The 17030-nt window shown below is 39.1% G+C and overlaps 1 protein-coding gene across 1 annotated transcript in view; it reads right to left on the reverse strand.

Annotated features, from left to right (window-relative positions):
• Positions 1 to 7053, reverse strand: part of ADGRE3 (adhesion G protein-coupled receptor E3) — a 33219-nt gene extending 26166 nt beyond the window's left edge. The window contains exons 1-2 of the mRNA XM_081230845.1: positions 6729 to 7053; positions 5349 to 5471 (exon numbers count right to left, since the gene is read on the reverse strand). Coding sequence (XP_081086971.1) covers positions 5349 to 5471; positions 6729 to 6807 — 202 coding nt within the window. The 5' untranslated portion in view covers positions 6808 to 7053. The remainder of the gene's footprint in view (positions 1 to 5348; positions 5472 to 6728) is intronic.
• Positions 7054 to 17030: the final 9977 nt, after the last annotated feature.

The following is a 17030-nucleotide window of genomic DNA, read 5'->3' on the forward strand; positions in this document are numbered from 1 at the left end:
CATTTATTGGTGAAGGAATGTTGCCAGGGAATGTAAACTCTCCAGTACTTCCGTTTGTCCTGAGCGTGGACTGAGTGGTCTTCAGTAGCGAGAGAAAGCCTCAGACTTGGTGTACGAAGGAATGAAAAATGCCAAGGGCATACAGATGGGATACTGACCATGTTTGTATCTCTCCCCTACCCCCAGTTCATATGTTGAAGCCCTAACTCCTAGTGTGGCTGTTTTTGGAGATGGGGCCTCTTAGGAGGTAACTGATGTTAAATGAGATCATAAGAATGGGGCCCTGATCTGATAGTATTAGCATCCTTATAAGAAGAGACACAGGAGTGCTACTCCAAACCATTGCTTCTGCCTTTATGCCCAGTGAGGAAAGACCATGTGAAGATATAGTGAGAAGGCAGGTCTCACTAGAAATAGAATCTGCCAGAACTTTGATCCTGGACTTCTTCCAGCCTCCAAAGCTGTTATAAAGTAAATTTCTGTGGTTTAAGCCACCAGCCTGTGGTATTTTGTTATAGAAACCTGGGCAGATGAATACATCTGCTAACCTAACTAATTGAGTTAGAATGTTTTTGTTAAATCGTTATGTCTCCAGTCCTCAGTGTCACTGTAGCCCCTTTACAACGATGTCAAGTGGGAAGTAAAAATGTGTGATTTCCCCTGTCTGTTACAGGAAACAGGGAATTTTGGATTTTCAGAGTGTGACATAGTGTAGCTGATGCTGTTGCTTGCTCAATAGCTATTCCTTGTTTGGGAGGCCAAGCATGGCAATCTTGTTCCCATTTCTCAGGTGCTCTCTTTCTCAGCCTCCCTTTCAGATAGGGTTGTCCTGTGACATACCCTTAGCCAATGAAAGTAAGGATGGTCTCCTGAGAAAAACTTTACAAAATGTGAGATAGAAAGTAGTTACAATTCACTACAAAAGAATGAGACTCAATCTGGTATTGGAATTCCCAACTGCAAACCTGTAAACTTGAAGACAGTTTCTGTGATTACTGGGATATGTATCGATGGATTACTGGGGTAAGAAGATGGAGTTAAAAAATTCTCTACACAGGCAAGATAGAATCTACTTGTTAGAGTAAAAGAAAGGTGAGGTTATACAATAATTTAGAGAGATATTACCCATGTACCCAATTTGAAGAAAACATGCGAAGAAATGCTCCAAGCAAACAACAAGTTAACAAGTATTAAATTAGCAAGTACAGAAACCTCAACTTGGAGGAAGATGAAGGGAAGAGGAAGCAGGGTTTTGCAATGAACATTGAAATAAAGTGAAAATTCATGGTGGGGGGGATTAGAGGGAAGAGGAGGAAAGGAGAGGAGTAAAATAAGAGTATTTTAAGGATGTCGTCTCTTTAATGGGGGAGGGGAAGTAAGGGTAAAATTAAGCATCTTGGAAGGGAAAACAGTGCAACCTGGTGGGAAAAATAATTGATGAGTGTTTCAAATATTAGGAGAGAAACATGTGTTTGATTGTGAAATTAAGAAGAGAGAAAGTAACCATTAATAGGATGAAAAAGTATAGTAGAAATTCTAAATAAATAAAGGGAAAAATGGAACTAGTAGCAACTTGATAAAACAAACACAAATAAGAAAAAGGCTAGTGGGAAGCAGCTGCACAGGGGGATCAGCTCGGTGCTTTGTGACCACCTAGAGGGGTGGGACAGGGAGGGTGGGAGGGAGGGAGATGCAAGAGGGAAGAGATATGGGGATGTATGTGTATGTGTAGCTGATTCACTTTGTTATAAAGCAGAAACTAACACAGCATTGTAAAGCAATTATACTCCAATAAAGATGTTAAAAAAAATCTTATGCAAAAAAAGAGAAAAAGGCAAATGAGGAAATCATAATAATATAAAATTAATAATAAATGTAAAGTAAGACCGTGGGAGTAACTGTGTCAATCATTACACTAAATATAAATGGACTAATATACACTAAATATAAATGGAAATCTTCTATTAAAATAGAGACTAGGAAAAAAAGAGAAAAAAATAGAGACTAGAATATTGAGTGTGGCAGTTTCAAAACGTGGCTTCCAAATTATTTGACACTCTTTCCATTGAGGTGTGGGCACATTGTCTTATCCCTTTGTGTCCAAGTGTGCTCAGGACTGCTTTAGTCAACAGACTATTGCAGAAGTGTTACAATGGGACTTTGAGACAAAGTCATAAAAAACGTGCAATTCTGCGTGAGTCTCTTTGAAGCCTCACTCTCTGGAAACTCCATGCTGAGACATTACGTCTCAGAATTCAACCATTAACTGTGAGAAGCTGAAGCTACATGGAGGGATCTAGCATAGGGGCTCTAGTTGACAGTCCTAGATGATTCCAGTCTTTGAGTTATCCCATCCCAGGCACAGACATGTGAGGAGAGGTGCTTTCAGATAATTCTAACCCTCAACTGTTTGAGCACCAAGTCACCACCAGCCATTTGAGACTTTAATCTGAGGCCTAAGATATCATGGGGCAGAGAAGAGCCATCACTGTTTTGCTTGTCTGAATTCCTGACCCATATGAGCATAATAAAACAGTTGTTTTATGCCAATAAGTTTGGATTATATTATGCAGCAGTAGGTAAGTGGAACAATGGGTTAAAAAATGACACCCAACTATATACTGTTTTCGGGAGATTGATAATATTGGAAATAAAGAGGTGCACAAAGAGATACTAGGAGAATTCAAATAGAAATAAAACAATGTATAATATTAATATCAGACTCAGTGGAATTTAAGGTTCAAAGTTCTAAACAAGGTAAAGAGGGAAACTATGTATCGATACTTAACATATTTTATGAAGAAAATTATATTCCATTCACAAATATGTATGCACCAAACAACATAGATAAATACAGAAAGCACAAACAAGTAGAAATGGAAGAAGCAGGAACAAATCAAAATACAATTATACTGGGCTAGTCAATTCACTTCTCTCGGAACTAGTAGATAAAAAATAAATAAGAGTAGAGAAGAACTAGATATCACAATCAATAAGCACATACAAACAGAGGAAAGATCTAGTGGATAAAAAGTAAAGATATGGGGAAATTAATGAGTAAATAAAATCAATAAATACACATATACAGAAAGTCAGAGAGACAAAGGCACTCGCGTGCACACACACACACACACACACACACAGAAATAGAGACTGAAAGAGATAGAAGCCTATGTAGAGAGAAATAATTTTATATTCCTTGAAAATAAAATATATACTTTTTTTTCATAAAATCATTCATATGCTTCCACAAAGATATCTCTAATAAAAACTTAGGAAGTAGAGATTTTCAGCCATTAGTTTAAAAATCCTAATAAACATTTAAAAGTAGAAATGATTCTTTAATTATCTAATAAAATTAGGAATATATAATGCAAAAATGTACAAAAAATCTCAACTTTTGGAAATGAGGAAGCACCCTCCCTCATAATTCTTGGAGTAGAAAAACATCAAAAGGAAATTACAAACCATCCACAGGTCAATAAGAAGAATACTTCATCCTGTAGAATATATCTAAATCTATACTCAGAGGAAGATTTATTACCTTATATGTCTTTATTTTTAAGAAAGAAGGGTGAAAAAATAAAACATCTAAGTATTCATTTTAAGAACCCAGAAAAAAGAAATTAAGAAGAGATTAAAGCTGAAATCAATAAAATAGAAAACAAAAAAACATAGGAGAAAGGATAAAAAATTCAAAAGACCATTAAGACAGATAAACCCACACAAGTTTGATGAAAAAAAACCTGACGGAAAATAGCAAGACGGGGAACATACCACAGTCTCAAGGAGGTGATTAAAATAACCATAAGAGAATGCTATATGCAACTTTATGGTCACAAATTTAAAAATGAGGGAAAATAAGTGATTTCTTATAAATAATAAAAATTATTCCAAGAAGAAATAGAAAATTAGAATAAGCCCATTGAATCAGTAGGAACTGGAAAGATGATTCATGATCTACCATTAGAAAAAGCACAAGGGGAGCATTTCAAGTGAGGAACAAGCCATGATGCAATATTTGCAAAGAAGGAGATGTCTGGGATCTGGTCATATGATTTTTATAGCCTTCATTCATATGAGGGTTTGAAAAGAGTTGGTAAGTAAGAGAGGAAGGATTTATTTGGAGAGAGCTGATGCTGTCCTGTGAGCCCCTCTACTTCCACCCAAGAGGAGAAGTGTGTGTGGATGCTTTTCTCTTCATCTTAATCCAAGAGAGGGACTTTCAGGAATTCATTCAGCTAATTACACTGTCTTTGCATTTTATGGGGACCCAGTTGATTGGTGCCTGTTTCCTCCTGAAAAATCTAAATAGTGAGCCACTTGGGCAGAAAAGAGAGATCTGCTGCACCTGCTCATCTCAAGTTTCTTGGGCAAAGGGTGAGTGAATATCTCCCAAGACCTAGATGTGGGTCATGTGTGAGATGTTTTGGGTGTGGGGTTGCTTAGTTTATTTCAGAGAGGGCCACATGGAGTGGCAAACGGACTTTATCAGGGAGAAGCTGAAGAAGACACAGGATTCCTCCAGGATGAGTAAGGTGTAGGGAGGAATTTGCTGTTATCAGGGGAATTTCAGGGGAGTGATTGGGGAATTGTCCTCAAATAACCCACAAAATCTGTCACGATTGAAAGTGCTATATCTCAGGAAAATAGAGACTAAATAGCAACAATAGTATTGTCAAGGAAAAACTTCCCTGCTCCCCTTTCCTCATCTCCCTGCCAGGTTACAACTTTTGCAAGATTGGGTGAAGGAAAGTAGAATGTTGGGTGGGGAAAGAGGAGAGAAGCCAATTATACACCTTATTGCCAACTGTAGGCTTCCAACCAGGAGGGATGTTGAAAAGTAGGAAAGGGGAAAAACCTAATATTTACTCAACTCTAGAGTGTTCATTCTTCCGTAGGACTGGACATGTAAATTATTGCGTTGAGGCAGCATCTTGCATCTTTTGTGACCACGGACTTTATACTAAAAAAAGTTTCTGCCCAAGCTTTTATTCTGTCTTTGCCATGACTTCAGTACATAATCTCTCTCCTTAAAAATATTGTACAAAAAATTGCACAATGCTTTATGATTCATGAAGTATGGTTACATTTATTATTATCTTATTCAAACCCCTTACTGCTATCACGAGGTCAGCATTATTATCCCTACATTATGGAGGAGAAAATTGAGACCTAACTAGGTTCTGGAAGAGCCCACTTTTCTGACTTCATGGAAGAATTTCTTTCTTGGTGAAGGTTGAGTTGGCAGAGGTTTCAGTATTGCATATTATTGTTACCTCTTCAAAGCCCTTATCCTGCCTTCTTTCCACATCTACCTCTAGGTGATTTGAAAATTACCCCTTTACCTTCACATCTCTCCAAGGGGTATGTGAAGTATATCATCCTGGATTCAGAAACGTATCCATGGTTGCAGGTACAGTGAGTGGCATTGACACAGGAAGCATTTGGGGGGCACTGATCACAGGCCCCTGCAAGGAGAAGAGAGGCAGGTCAGATGTCACCAGAGTCAAAATCTCTCCTGTTATCATTTGGTTTTGCCTCTGAGCAAAGGCCTCTCAAGGCTGAAGAAGCTGCACTTTTTTCCTTTTGTGAGACGTCAGTACATTAAAAAGTTAAACATACCAAACCCAAGCTACAGAAAAAAGTGTGATTCTTATGCATGATAAAGGACTGAGGTTGGTATTAAACAAGTTAATTTTAACACAAATATTTCAATGCAATATAACTGTGCTATTCTCAAGATCATTGCAGAATATATAAAAGGGGAATGACTTGGTTAAGACCTGGGACACTGCGTTTGATTCTGGCTCCACCACTTACTACCCGTGTGGCTTTGCACAAGTGTCCTAACCTCTCTGTGCCTCAACTTCCTCATCTGTAAAATGGGTTAATGTGAGGAGTAAGTGAATTAATACATATAAAGTTCTTCAGGCAGTGCCTGGAACATATTAAATGTCAGCTATGATTCCAAAAATTTGAATTTATAGAGTACCACAGAAGGTATATGGTGATAAGGGTAAATGTTATCTTTGTAACACTATGTATAACTTCATTTAGATGGAGATCACTAAGGATCTTAATTTGAGGTCCCTTGAAAATTAATGGAAATAACGGGGCCTGAGGAAATATCTCAAGCTTAAGTCTAGTGGAGAAATCTGGGAGCTGTCCAGGGTTCACACAGAGTGGAGGCAGGGAACATGATGGGGGGAAAATGTGCAGAGCCTGGCAACTCAGAATGCATCCCTAACTTTTAGCTAGAAATGTAGAATCTCAGGCTCCACCCTAGGCTTGCTGATTCAGAATCTAATGAGATCGTCAAGGGATTAAAGTTAACCTGGAATGAACTTGCTCATTTTCTGTTGACTTGCTTGTGACTGGAATGAAATGATTTTCATCATGCTGTCTCTCCTCACCAGAATGTTTACTTCATGAGACTTGGTGTGTTTTATTCACTGTTCTACCTCTACCTCTGTCATGCTGTGGTTACTAAAAACAAATAAATAGACAAATAACAGTAAAATAAAAAAAAGATAACTTAAAATATACCCAAATTTGATGAAATGATGACGTAAAAAGAATTACGGGAGTAAACCTGCCCCATTTATGTTCCCAGAAGTAGCCCCCTTCCTCTGTATTGTTGGAGGATGTGAGTGGTCCCAGGTGCATTATTGGTCTACACCCTCTCTGATCTCTGGCTATGGAAAAGTCAGGCTTTAAGCACTTACCTTTGGCTTTGTGAGCCACGACTCCTGACAAGCTTAGCAGAAAGCAGAGTCCTGGAAGAGGGAGGCAGAAGGGAGACATGAAATGATTGAGGCAAGATTCTAGGATATTCTCCAAGGGCTGGGTATCAGTTATCTATTGCTGAATAACAACTATCACAAAATGCAGACATTCATTTTATTATCTCGTGGTTTCTCTGATTTGGGAATCTGGGAAAGGCTCAGCTGAATAGTTCTGGCTTGGAGCTTCTTATACAGTTGCTGTTAGACAGTGATGGGGTTGGAGCATCTGGGAACTGGCTGGACATGGCTTCATGTAGTCTTAGGACCTAGGGTAGTTTGGGCTTCCTCCCATCATGTCAGCCTTGGTCAGGCAGCTTCCATAGCACTTCAGAGCTCTAAGCATGAGTGCTCTGGCCAACCAGGCTACATCTCCTCTCAAGATCCAGTCCAGGAAGTCATGCAGCTCCATTCCACCATATTCTCTTGGTTACAAGCAAGTCACATGTCCACCCAGATTCAAGTGGACCAGAACCAGGCAAAATTCCAGAAACATGTCTTGGAAGGGAAGTATTGTTTCTGCCTTTTTGAAAAATGAAGGCTGCCTCTATGTGAAGGCTACTTCTACTGTGGCTGCTAAAGTGCTATTTTTTTCTTCCACAAACCTTCCCAACATCTGGTGGTATCATCAGCCATGTTCCTGCTTCTGCAAAGACCCGAAGGTGCTGGATAGATGGGTGGCTTTTCTCTTCCTTTCTTAATAAATCTTACACCACTCTGATTCTTAGTTCTCTCCTTACCTTCTTTTCATTCTAACATACTAATGTCTAGAATAATTTGCCACTTGCAAGTACAATATACAAAATATTTAACAACTGGTATGTTTCAGGAACGAGCCAATCAGAATGGATATTGGAGACCCTCTCTGAGGCAGCAGGTGTTAATCTTTCAGCCGCTGAATTGTGAGGCAGTCGATGGGGTCCCAGGGAAGGGTCTGGCCTGGCAGGAGTGTCCTGGGAGCTGATTCTGGGAAACAATTATTTACACATGGTGTGGAAACATTTCAATATGAACAACGAATGTGGCTCTTCTAGTGTGCACAGGTCCAATGACTAGTAACCTTATTTGCAACATTGGTTACCTCCTAAGAAGGTGGGTCCTGCAGATGAATGGATAAAAAATGTGGTATATATATATACACAATGGAATGTTATTCAACCTTAAAAAATAAGGCAGTCTTGCCATTTACAGCAACATAGATGAATCTAGAGGACATTATGCTAAGTGAAATTAAACCAGACACAGAAGGACAAATACTGTATGATTTCTCTTATATGAAAAGTAGTCAAACTCACAGAAGAAGAGAATAGAATGGTGGTTACCAGGGCATTCTTTTTCAATGGGTATACAGTTTTTGCTATATAAGATGAATACGTTCTAGAGATCTGCTGTAAAACATAGCAAATACGTTTAACAACTTGGTGTTGTATACTTCAAAATATGTTAAAAGGATAGATCTCATGTTAATCATTTTACAAAAAAGAAAGAAGAAAAAGAAAAACATTTCCACAAATAATGTACATTTGGGAAGTGATAGATATGCTTAATATCTTGATTGTGGGGATGATATCATGGGTGTATGGTGTATGCTTATGTCCGAACTCATCAAGATGTATGCATTAAACGTGTGCAATTTTTTTGTATATCAATTACACCTCAATAAAGCCAAAAGAAAAAAAGAAAGTGGGTCCTGGTCATGGAAGGTGTCTGTTTACCAAGTTGGATGACAGGTTGGGTGAGGGTGGACTAGTTTGGTGGAGCTGGTAAACTTTGATTCCTGTCGGTAAAGGACTGGGATTGAGGGCTCGAGGCTGAGAGTCTGGTGAAGTGGGTGGGGGGGATGTCTTGGCTTCCTTGGGAAGGTTCAGAAGATGTGGTGGCTGGTGTCTGTGAAGCAAGACTTGGAGGAGATGGGAATTTTTGGATTAAAATGCGGCATACCCTGTGATGAAAACACCCCTCCATCCTGCCTATGAACACACCAGTGAAATTTCTCTTGAAGAGAGAGACTCATGTCTTGGGGAGAGGATTTCCTGGGTGGGGGAAATTGGGCAAAGTTCTAAGGGCAGCCTCCACAATATCCAAGAGGAATTGAGCTCTTACCACATGCCAGGCATTGTTCTAAACATTTTAGGTACATGAACATACTTCAGCTTTCTAACGACTTTAGAAGGTGAATACTAGAAAAATTAATTTTTAGCAAATATCTACTGGCAGATTCTGGTTTTTGGAAGTAATTTTGAGAGCAAGTAGTTGCTAAGGAGTTAGGAGGCTTCGTTGGCATGCACCATTTTAAACAATGCTTTGCAAAATATTCTGGAATAAAAAATAGTATATTGAAAAATTATACTCATGATAGTAATTAAATTACTGTCCCCTGAACTAATGTTTAATAATAAACATATGAACATTCAAAATCCTTATGAAATAATTATGAACTGGAGGGACAATTTGGGAAGACAAACTCTAGGGAACAGCATTAAATATTTCATCTTTCCTGCTCTTCAGGTTATATTTCTGACTTTTCCTTATAATTGCAATTTTTAAAAACAGACAATTGCAAACTATAGAAATGACCCAGTTTAGAGACATATACAAATGTTTTCTTCTCTCAACCAAGAATTTAGACATAAGGAATAATAGCTGGTTTATAAAGAATAAAAATACTTTCCAGGCTTCCCTGGTGGCGCAGTGGTTGAGAGTCCGCCTGCCGATGAAGGGGACACGGGTTCGTGCACTGGTTCAGGAAGATCCCACATGCCGTGGAACAGCTAAGCCCGTGAGCCATGGCCACTGGGCCTGCGAGTCCAGAGCCTGTGCTCCACAACAGGAGGGGCCACAACAGTGAGAGGCCCGTGTACCGCAAAAAAACAAAAACAAAAACAACAACAACAAAACTTTCCAATATAACTAAAATTGTATCACTGAGACTCTTTTAAAAGCTTAAAAGTCATTCAGCCATCATCCTATAATATTCTTTGTACTGTCTCTAGTGTTATTTTTAGCAGGGAAAAGTTTATGTTTGGCATTTATTAACTTCAACTTCAAAATTATTTTTTTCTGAGCCACCAAATTATGGCTTCTGTTTGTTTTAATGATATTTTAGTTGAATTTATATTATAAGCTAGGAGAGTTTGGGGGAGAATGGATACGTGTTTATGAATGGCTGAGTCGCTTTGCTGTGCACCTGAAACTATCACAACATTGTTAATAGGCTATACTCCAATATAAGATAAAAAGTTTAAATGGTAAACAAAACAAAGAAAAACAAAACCAGAAAGCTGACTATGACTGCTATTTCCATAGTAAATCTATAGTTGGAAATATTGAAATTACACAATGATTTACACATTCTAATCTAAATTATTTTATATTATACACTAGAAAAATCTGATATATAGCTTTTTAAGAAAAATGAGTGATCTTAGTGTCAAGGGGTTACTAAATCAGATCATTAAAATATTCATGAGAAAGAGAACTCAAATGACATAAATTCTTAAGTTTTTAATTCCCATAAAATATCTCAAATATATAGAAAGAGTGACTGCTGTGAGCCAAACACTGCCTTGGGCAGAAATGTGAGAACTTTTAAAAATGAATCACATTCAATCAAACAATAAAAGCAATAGTATCTGCAGAAAAATATCTGTAAAACAATATGATGTATTTTTTGTCCTTTATTTTAAAATAAAAACATGTGGAATAAAAAAAAAGAAGGTCCTCTAATTTAATTCTTTTACATGTAGCTGTCCAGTTTTCCAAGCACCACTTATTGAAGAGGCTGTCTTTTCTCCATTGTATATTCTTGCCTCCTTTATCAAAGATAAGACGACCATATGTGCGTGGGTTTATCTCTGGGTTTTCTCTCCTGTTCCATTGATCTATATTTATGTTTTTGTGCCAGTGCTATACTGTCTTGATTACTGTGGCTTTGTAGTATAGTCTGAAGTCAGGGAGCCTGATTCTTCCAGCTCCGTTTTTCTTTCTCAAGATTGCTTTGGCTATTCGGGGTCTTTTGTGTTTCCACACAAATTGTGAAATTTTTTGCTCTAGTTCTGTGAAAAATTCCAGTGGTAGTCTGATAGGAATTGCATTGAGTCTGTAGATTGCTTTGGGTAATAGAGTCATTTTCACAATGTTGATTCTTTCAATCCAAGAACATGGTATATCTCTCCATCTATTTGTACCATCTTTAATTTCTTTCATCAGTGTCTTATAATTTTCTGCATACAGGTCTTTTGTCTCCTTCAGAAGGTTTACTCCTAGGTATTTTATTCTTTTTGTTACAATGGTAAATGGGAGTGTTTTCTTAATCTCATTTTCAGTTTTTTCATCATTACTCCCTAACACCATACACAAAAATAAACTCAAATTGGATTAAAGACATAAATGTAAGGCCAGACACTATCAAACTCTTAGTTGAAAACAGGCAGAATACTCTATGACATAAATCACAGTAAGGTCCTCATTGACCCACCTCCTAGAGAAATGGAAATAAAAACAAAAATAAACAAATGGACCTAATGAAACTTAAAAGCTTTTGCACAGCAAAGGAAACCATAAACAAGGCGAAAAGACAACCCTCAGAATGGGAGAAAATATTTGCAAATGAAGCACTTGACAAAGGATTAATCTCCAAAATTTACAAGCCACTCATGCAGCTCAATACCAAAAAAACAAACAACCCCATCCAAAAATGGGCAGAAGACCTAAACAGACATTTCTCCAAAGAAGATATACAGATTGCCAACAAACACATGAAAGAATGCTCAACATCATTAATCATTAGAGAAATGCAAATCAAAACTACAATGTAATATCACCTCACACCGGTCAGAATGGCCATCATCAAAAAATCTACAAACAATAAATGTTGGAGAGGGTGTGGAGAAAAGGGAACCCTCTTGCAGTGTTGTTGGGAATGTAAATTGATACAGCCACTGTGGAGAACAGTATGGAGGTTCCTTAAAAAACTAAAAATAGAAATACCATATGACCCAGCAATCCCACTACTGGCCATATACCCTGAGAAAACCATAATTCAAAAAGAGTCATGTACCACAATGTTCATTGCAGCTCTATTTACAATAGCCAGGACATGGAAACAACCTAAGTGTCCATCGACAGATGGATGGATAAAGAAGATGTGGCACATATATACAATGGAATATTTCTCAGCCATAAAAAGAAACGAAATTGAGTTATTTGTAGTGAGGTGGATGGACCTAGAGACTGTCATACAGAGTGAAGTAAGTCATAAAGAGAAAAACAAATACCGTATGCTAACACATATATATGGAATCTAAAAAAAAAGACGCAGTACTACTAGAGAATGGACTTGAGGACACAGGGAGGGTGAAGGATAAGCTGAGACAAAGTGAGAGAGTGGCATGGACATATATACACTACCAAACGTAAGGTAGATAGCTAGTGGGAAGCAGCCGCATAGCACAGGGAGATCAGCTCCGTGCTTTGTGACCACCTAGAGAGGTGGGATAGGGAGGGTGGGAGGGAGGGAGACAAAAGAGGGAAGAGATATGGGGATATATATGTATGTATAACTTACTCACTTTGTTATGAAGCAGAAACTAACACACTATTGTAAAGCAATTATACTCCATTAAAGATGTTAAAAAAAGGTGAATACTATTAGCTTTAACCTCATTGTGCTGATTGAGAAACAGAGGCACAGAGAGGTTGAGTAACTTGCTACATTTCCCAGAGCTAGTCCAGTGGCAGAGCTGAGATTAAACCGGGCTCTAGGTTCCTGCTGCTAACCTACCACCCTACATGATCTCCCTTTCAGAAATCCCACACAGTGTTGCATGCAAAGAGGAGATGTTCAGATTGTACACCCTAAGTTGGCAGTTTATTGTGACAGTGACTTGAGGAAGGGGTGCCCTTTCTCCAGAAGATGCTGCTCCCTAGATTTGATTAGGGTCTCAAAGTTCAGTAGAGGGTGTGATATGCTAACTTGGTCATTTGGGGCAATCCAGACCAATTGCAGGATTTGGGAGAAAATCCTATGGGCTAGCAGTGACCCTTTAAGAGTGGAAGGGAGGGCAGTACTAACACTTAGTGGGTCTCCCTGTATGAGTTTTGGATTGCTGCTGTAAAAAATTAACTGAGGGCTTCCCTGGTGGCGCAGTGGTTGAGAGTCCGCCTGCCGATGCAGGGGACACGGGTTCGTGCCCTGGTCCGGGAGGATTCCACATGCCGTGGAGCGGCTGGGCCCGTGAGCCATGGCCACTGAGCCTGTGCGTCCGGAGCCTGTGCTCCGCAACGGGAGAGGCCACAGCAGTGAGAGGCCCGCGTACCGCAAAAAAAAAAAAAAAAAAAAAAAAAAAAAAATTAACTGAATTTAGTGGCTTAAAATAACAGAAATATATTCCCTTACAATTCCGTAGAAAATTCAATTCTGTCAAAAATCACTCTCATTGGGCTAAAATCAAGGCGTTAGTAGGGCTGATTTGGAAGCTCTAGGGGAGAATCCATCTCCTTGCGTTTTGCAGCTTTTAGAGGCTGCCCACCTTCCTTGGCTCACGGCCCCTTGGTCCATCTTCAAAGTCAGTGGCATAGCATCGTCTCTCCTTTCTGGTCTCTTGCCTCCCTCTGATGAGGACCCTTGTGATTATATTGGACCCACCAGTATAATCCAGGATAATCTGCTCATCTCAAGATCTTTAGCACATCTGCAAAGTCCCTTTGACCATGTGATGGGGTTCAGGACATGCCCCCCCAAAACATTCCACTTTAGCATATTCATTATTTTGAGCTGGAGGCAATTGAGAGACTGAAGATGCAGGAAGAGCTTTATGACCTACGTTTTTCTACCTAAAAACTGGCCATAATTTCCCACAAGAAAGATGCCCTCCCTGTACCAGGATGAGAAGAGCATCTTTACTCCCAGAGACTGTGAATGGACCTTGAAACAGATCTGTACAAACAAACTTACTAAAATAACCCTATCTTCCAAAACTTTCCCCTCCTCTGTATCTCCTAGTCACTTCCTCACAATTTATTGCATCTAGCCCTAATCCCTTTGTCTGTCTTGTTTCCTCACACATTTATCATTTCTTTGTCTAAAAGGTACAAAACTTTGTGCTCTGGTCACTTCTTTGGGTCTTCATTTTCTTGTGAAGGCTCCCATGTACACATTAAAATTTAATTAAATGTGTATGCTTCTCTCCTATTAATCTGTCTTATGTCAAGTTAATTCTTATTCCCAGCTAGAGACCGTAAGAGGGTAGAGGAGAATTTTTACCTCCCCTGTATATGTGAGGTAACATATCCACACGTTTCAGGGGATGTTGACATCTTTGGTGGGGGGCTGTTACTCCTCCTCCCAGGCTCTTATTCTTCTCCAAAGAAGTTGCCAGGTCTGTCCTGTGATCAATTACTTATGCAACTGCTTTCATGGAGAACTTTGAATATTTTTGGTGGTCCAATGAATATATTATCAGCTGGGATGTGAACCGCTTAATGGCAGAATCCTGGAATATTTCTTAATACATTTAAATTTCCCTTTTTCCTACTTTTGTATAATGATTAATTTGCAGCAGCTACACTAATATTACAGCTGCCCCAATGATGACTATAGCTTGCAGAGGCACCTAGTAAAACATATGGCTGAAAAGTACTTCCTGGTTCCTAAAACTCAGGCATTCTGTGTACCATCACATTTCCTCAAGGCTAGTCTTCAAGGTGTCCTTCCAGCCCAGTCAGCAATCCTGTGCTCAATAATACGGGCATGAGTCTTAAGTGAGAGTTCTCGAAGCGTCATTGGCATGCCAGAATCCCAGAGTTCTAAGAGGCTTTAGAAATCATCAGCTGACTCTTTTTGTTAATGAGAAAAGAGGTCCCCAAGGGTCAAGTACCTCAGACACCAGTTGTGCAAATTTGAGCAGGTTGCTTAACTACTCTAAGTTTCCATATACAAAACAGGGTGACAGCATTGCCTGCCTCCTGGGGTTGGAGTGATGACATAAATGAGGGAATTGTGTAAAACACAATGTCTGGCTGAAATCACTCCATAAATGCTAGCTGCCTCTATTATCATTTTATTTGCACTAGAATTCTATTTTTAAATTCTTCACCTGATACTTGTTCTACTACACTGTCTGTTCCATCTAGTGATGTGGTCAGAGAGGTCATGGATAACCGAAATTCACAAATAATCCATCTCAGAAGTTTCCAGGACTCTGCCTGCAGTTGCCCCAAAGCAGGAAACATCGTTTTTGAGCTTCTCTCATTAAAAGAATTTTTTAGCTTTACTGAGGCATAATTGATATATAAAAAATTACATGCCCTCTCACTTAAATTTGACTCCACAGATATATACTGGATACGTCTTATATGTAAGCTGTTGCAGAAAGGGCTGCAAAAGTGAGGGGACCTTTGCCTTCAAGTAGCTTATATTATTTTGATAGACTTTATGATCTATTACCTGCCTCTGCAACTAAATAACTGTGAGGTTCTGAGCACCATTTCTGTGATGCCATTTTACACCTGTAATGTGGAGGTACTGTGCGATAATGAATATAGAACATCTTAGCCTGATACCAGGTGCTCAACATATGTTAGCTTTGGTTGATATTGTGGCTATTGATATTGTTATTTGATCTGGAGCCAGAGAATGGAAGGGATTTCAGAGTTGGAGAGCCACCTTCACAGAGGTGGCTGTTGAAGCCATGGGATCTTAAGATTCCTCTAGGGAGAGAGAGTAGAGAAAGAGAAGGAAAAAACCCAAAGGCATAGTAACAAAGATCTGAAGCCAGGAGGCTTGGATTCAAATCCTGGTTCTGCCATTTACAATCTGTGTGACCTTGGACGAGTAACATAACCTCTCTGTGCTCCAGTTTTCTCATCTGTAAGATGGAAATAATATTAGTACCCACCTTATGAGTCCATTATGAGGATTAAATGGATTAATATGCAAGGTGCATAGTGAGTGCTTGAAAATTTTGGTTATTATTAATATTCAGGAAGAGGCAAAAGGAGGAGAAAGAAAGAATAGCAAGAGAGGCAGAGGAAAATCAGGGCAGTGCTAGGTCACAGAAGTTATCAAGGAGGAGAGAATATCAGAAAACAAGACCTGTGAAGAAGGAGATGAACAGCTCATTGGATTTGACGGTAAGGACAATTTTAGGGATATTTGAGAGCGTAGTTTGAATAGGGTGGTGAGGAAGGAAACCATAACCCAAGGGCGAAAGGAGAGTGTTCAAAGCAGAACAGAAGAAAGAGGTGAAGGAAAAGACAGCTAACTGTTGAAACAAGTAGCCCCTGATATGGGGTAGGTTAAGGTTACACATACCTGGAAGAAGCGATGACCCTTGCATTCCTGTGTGCAGGTAACCCTTGCCAGTCAGCTCTCCAAGCTCCCTACTGTGCTCCCTCTCGACCACTTTTCCTATCTCTAGGAAATCTCATGAGACTTGACATGTATCTTAGGTCAGCTGACATAGGAAACCACTAACAGAAAAGTGAACTTCTTCCATCTTTCACCATCAGACCCATGGTTCTGCTTTTCATTAGTTTATTCTCTTTACCTTTTCTTCACTGGTTTTCAGATGTTCCCTTGGTAGTAGGTTTTCCTAGCTATTGTTGATTGCCTTTGGGATTACAGAATCAATTGACCCTAGGAAAGCAATGCCCTTTAATTACAGAACATTGTCTGAGGAGCAGGAAGTGACTGTAGGGTCAAAATAAACTTTAAATAACCCTGTGGTTTGGAGGTGGGTAAGCCAGAATTTATGGTATCTCTACCTTATCTAAAGTTTCTGAAAGTGTCATTTTTTACAAATCTGTGATCCCCCTTCCCCCTCAAAATATGGCACTCACCAGATCTGACTGGAGTCTCAAAGTCTGGTAGAAGGTGATGTATTATTTGGTCATTTGGAGCTATCGAGAACAATTGCAGGATTTGGGAGTCATTGCCTCTCTCAACAAATATTTATTAAGACAAATCTTATTGAGTGACAAGATCTGTGCTACTTTCTAGGGATATAGCAGTGAACAAAATTAACACAATCTTTTCTATATAGAACTACAGAGAAAGGGAACATTGGAGGAAAAGCAGGTTTTGGGGGAGAGATAAAATTAAGTTTTGGGTAAGTTGATTTTGAGGTATTGTTATTTCAATATACATTGTATATGTAATCTAGATCACAAAAAAGAGGTTTTTCCCTCCCACCCCCAGCCAGTAGATGGTAGTTATAGCCATGATAATGGATTAAGTCATTTAGA

The sequence above is a fragment of the Mesoplodon bidens genome (genome assembly GCF_964165515.1).
Source record: "Mesoplodon bidens genome assembly, chromosome: 4".
In the NCBI taxonomy this organism is placed as follows: Eukaryota; Metazoa; Chordata; class Mammalia; order Artiodactyla; family Ziphiidae; genus Mesoplodon; species Mesoplodon bidens.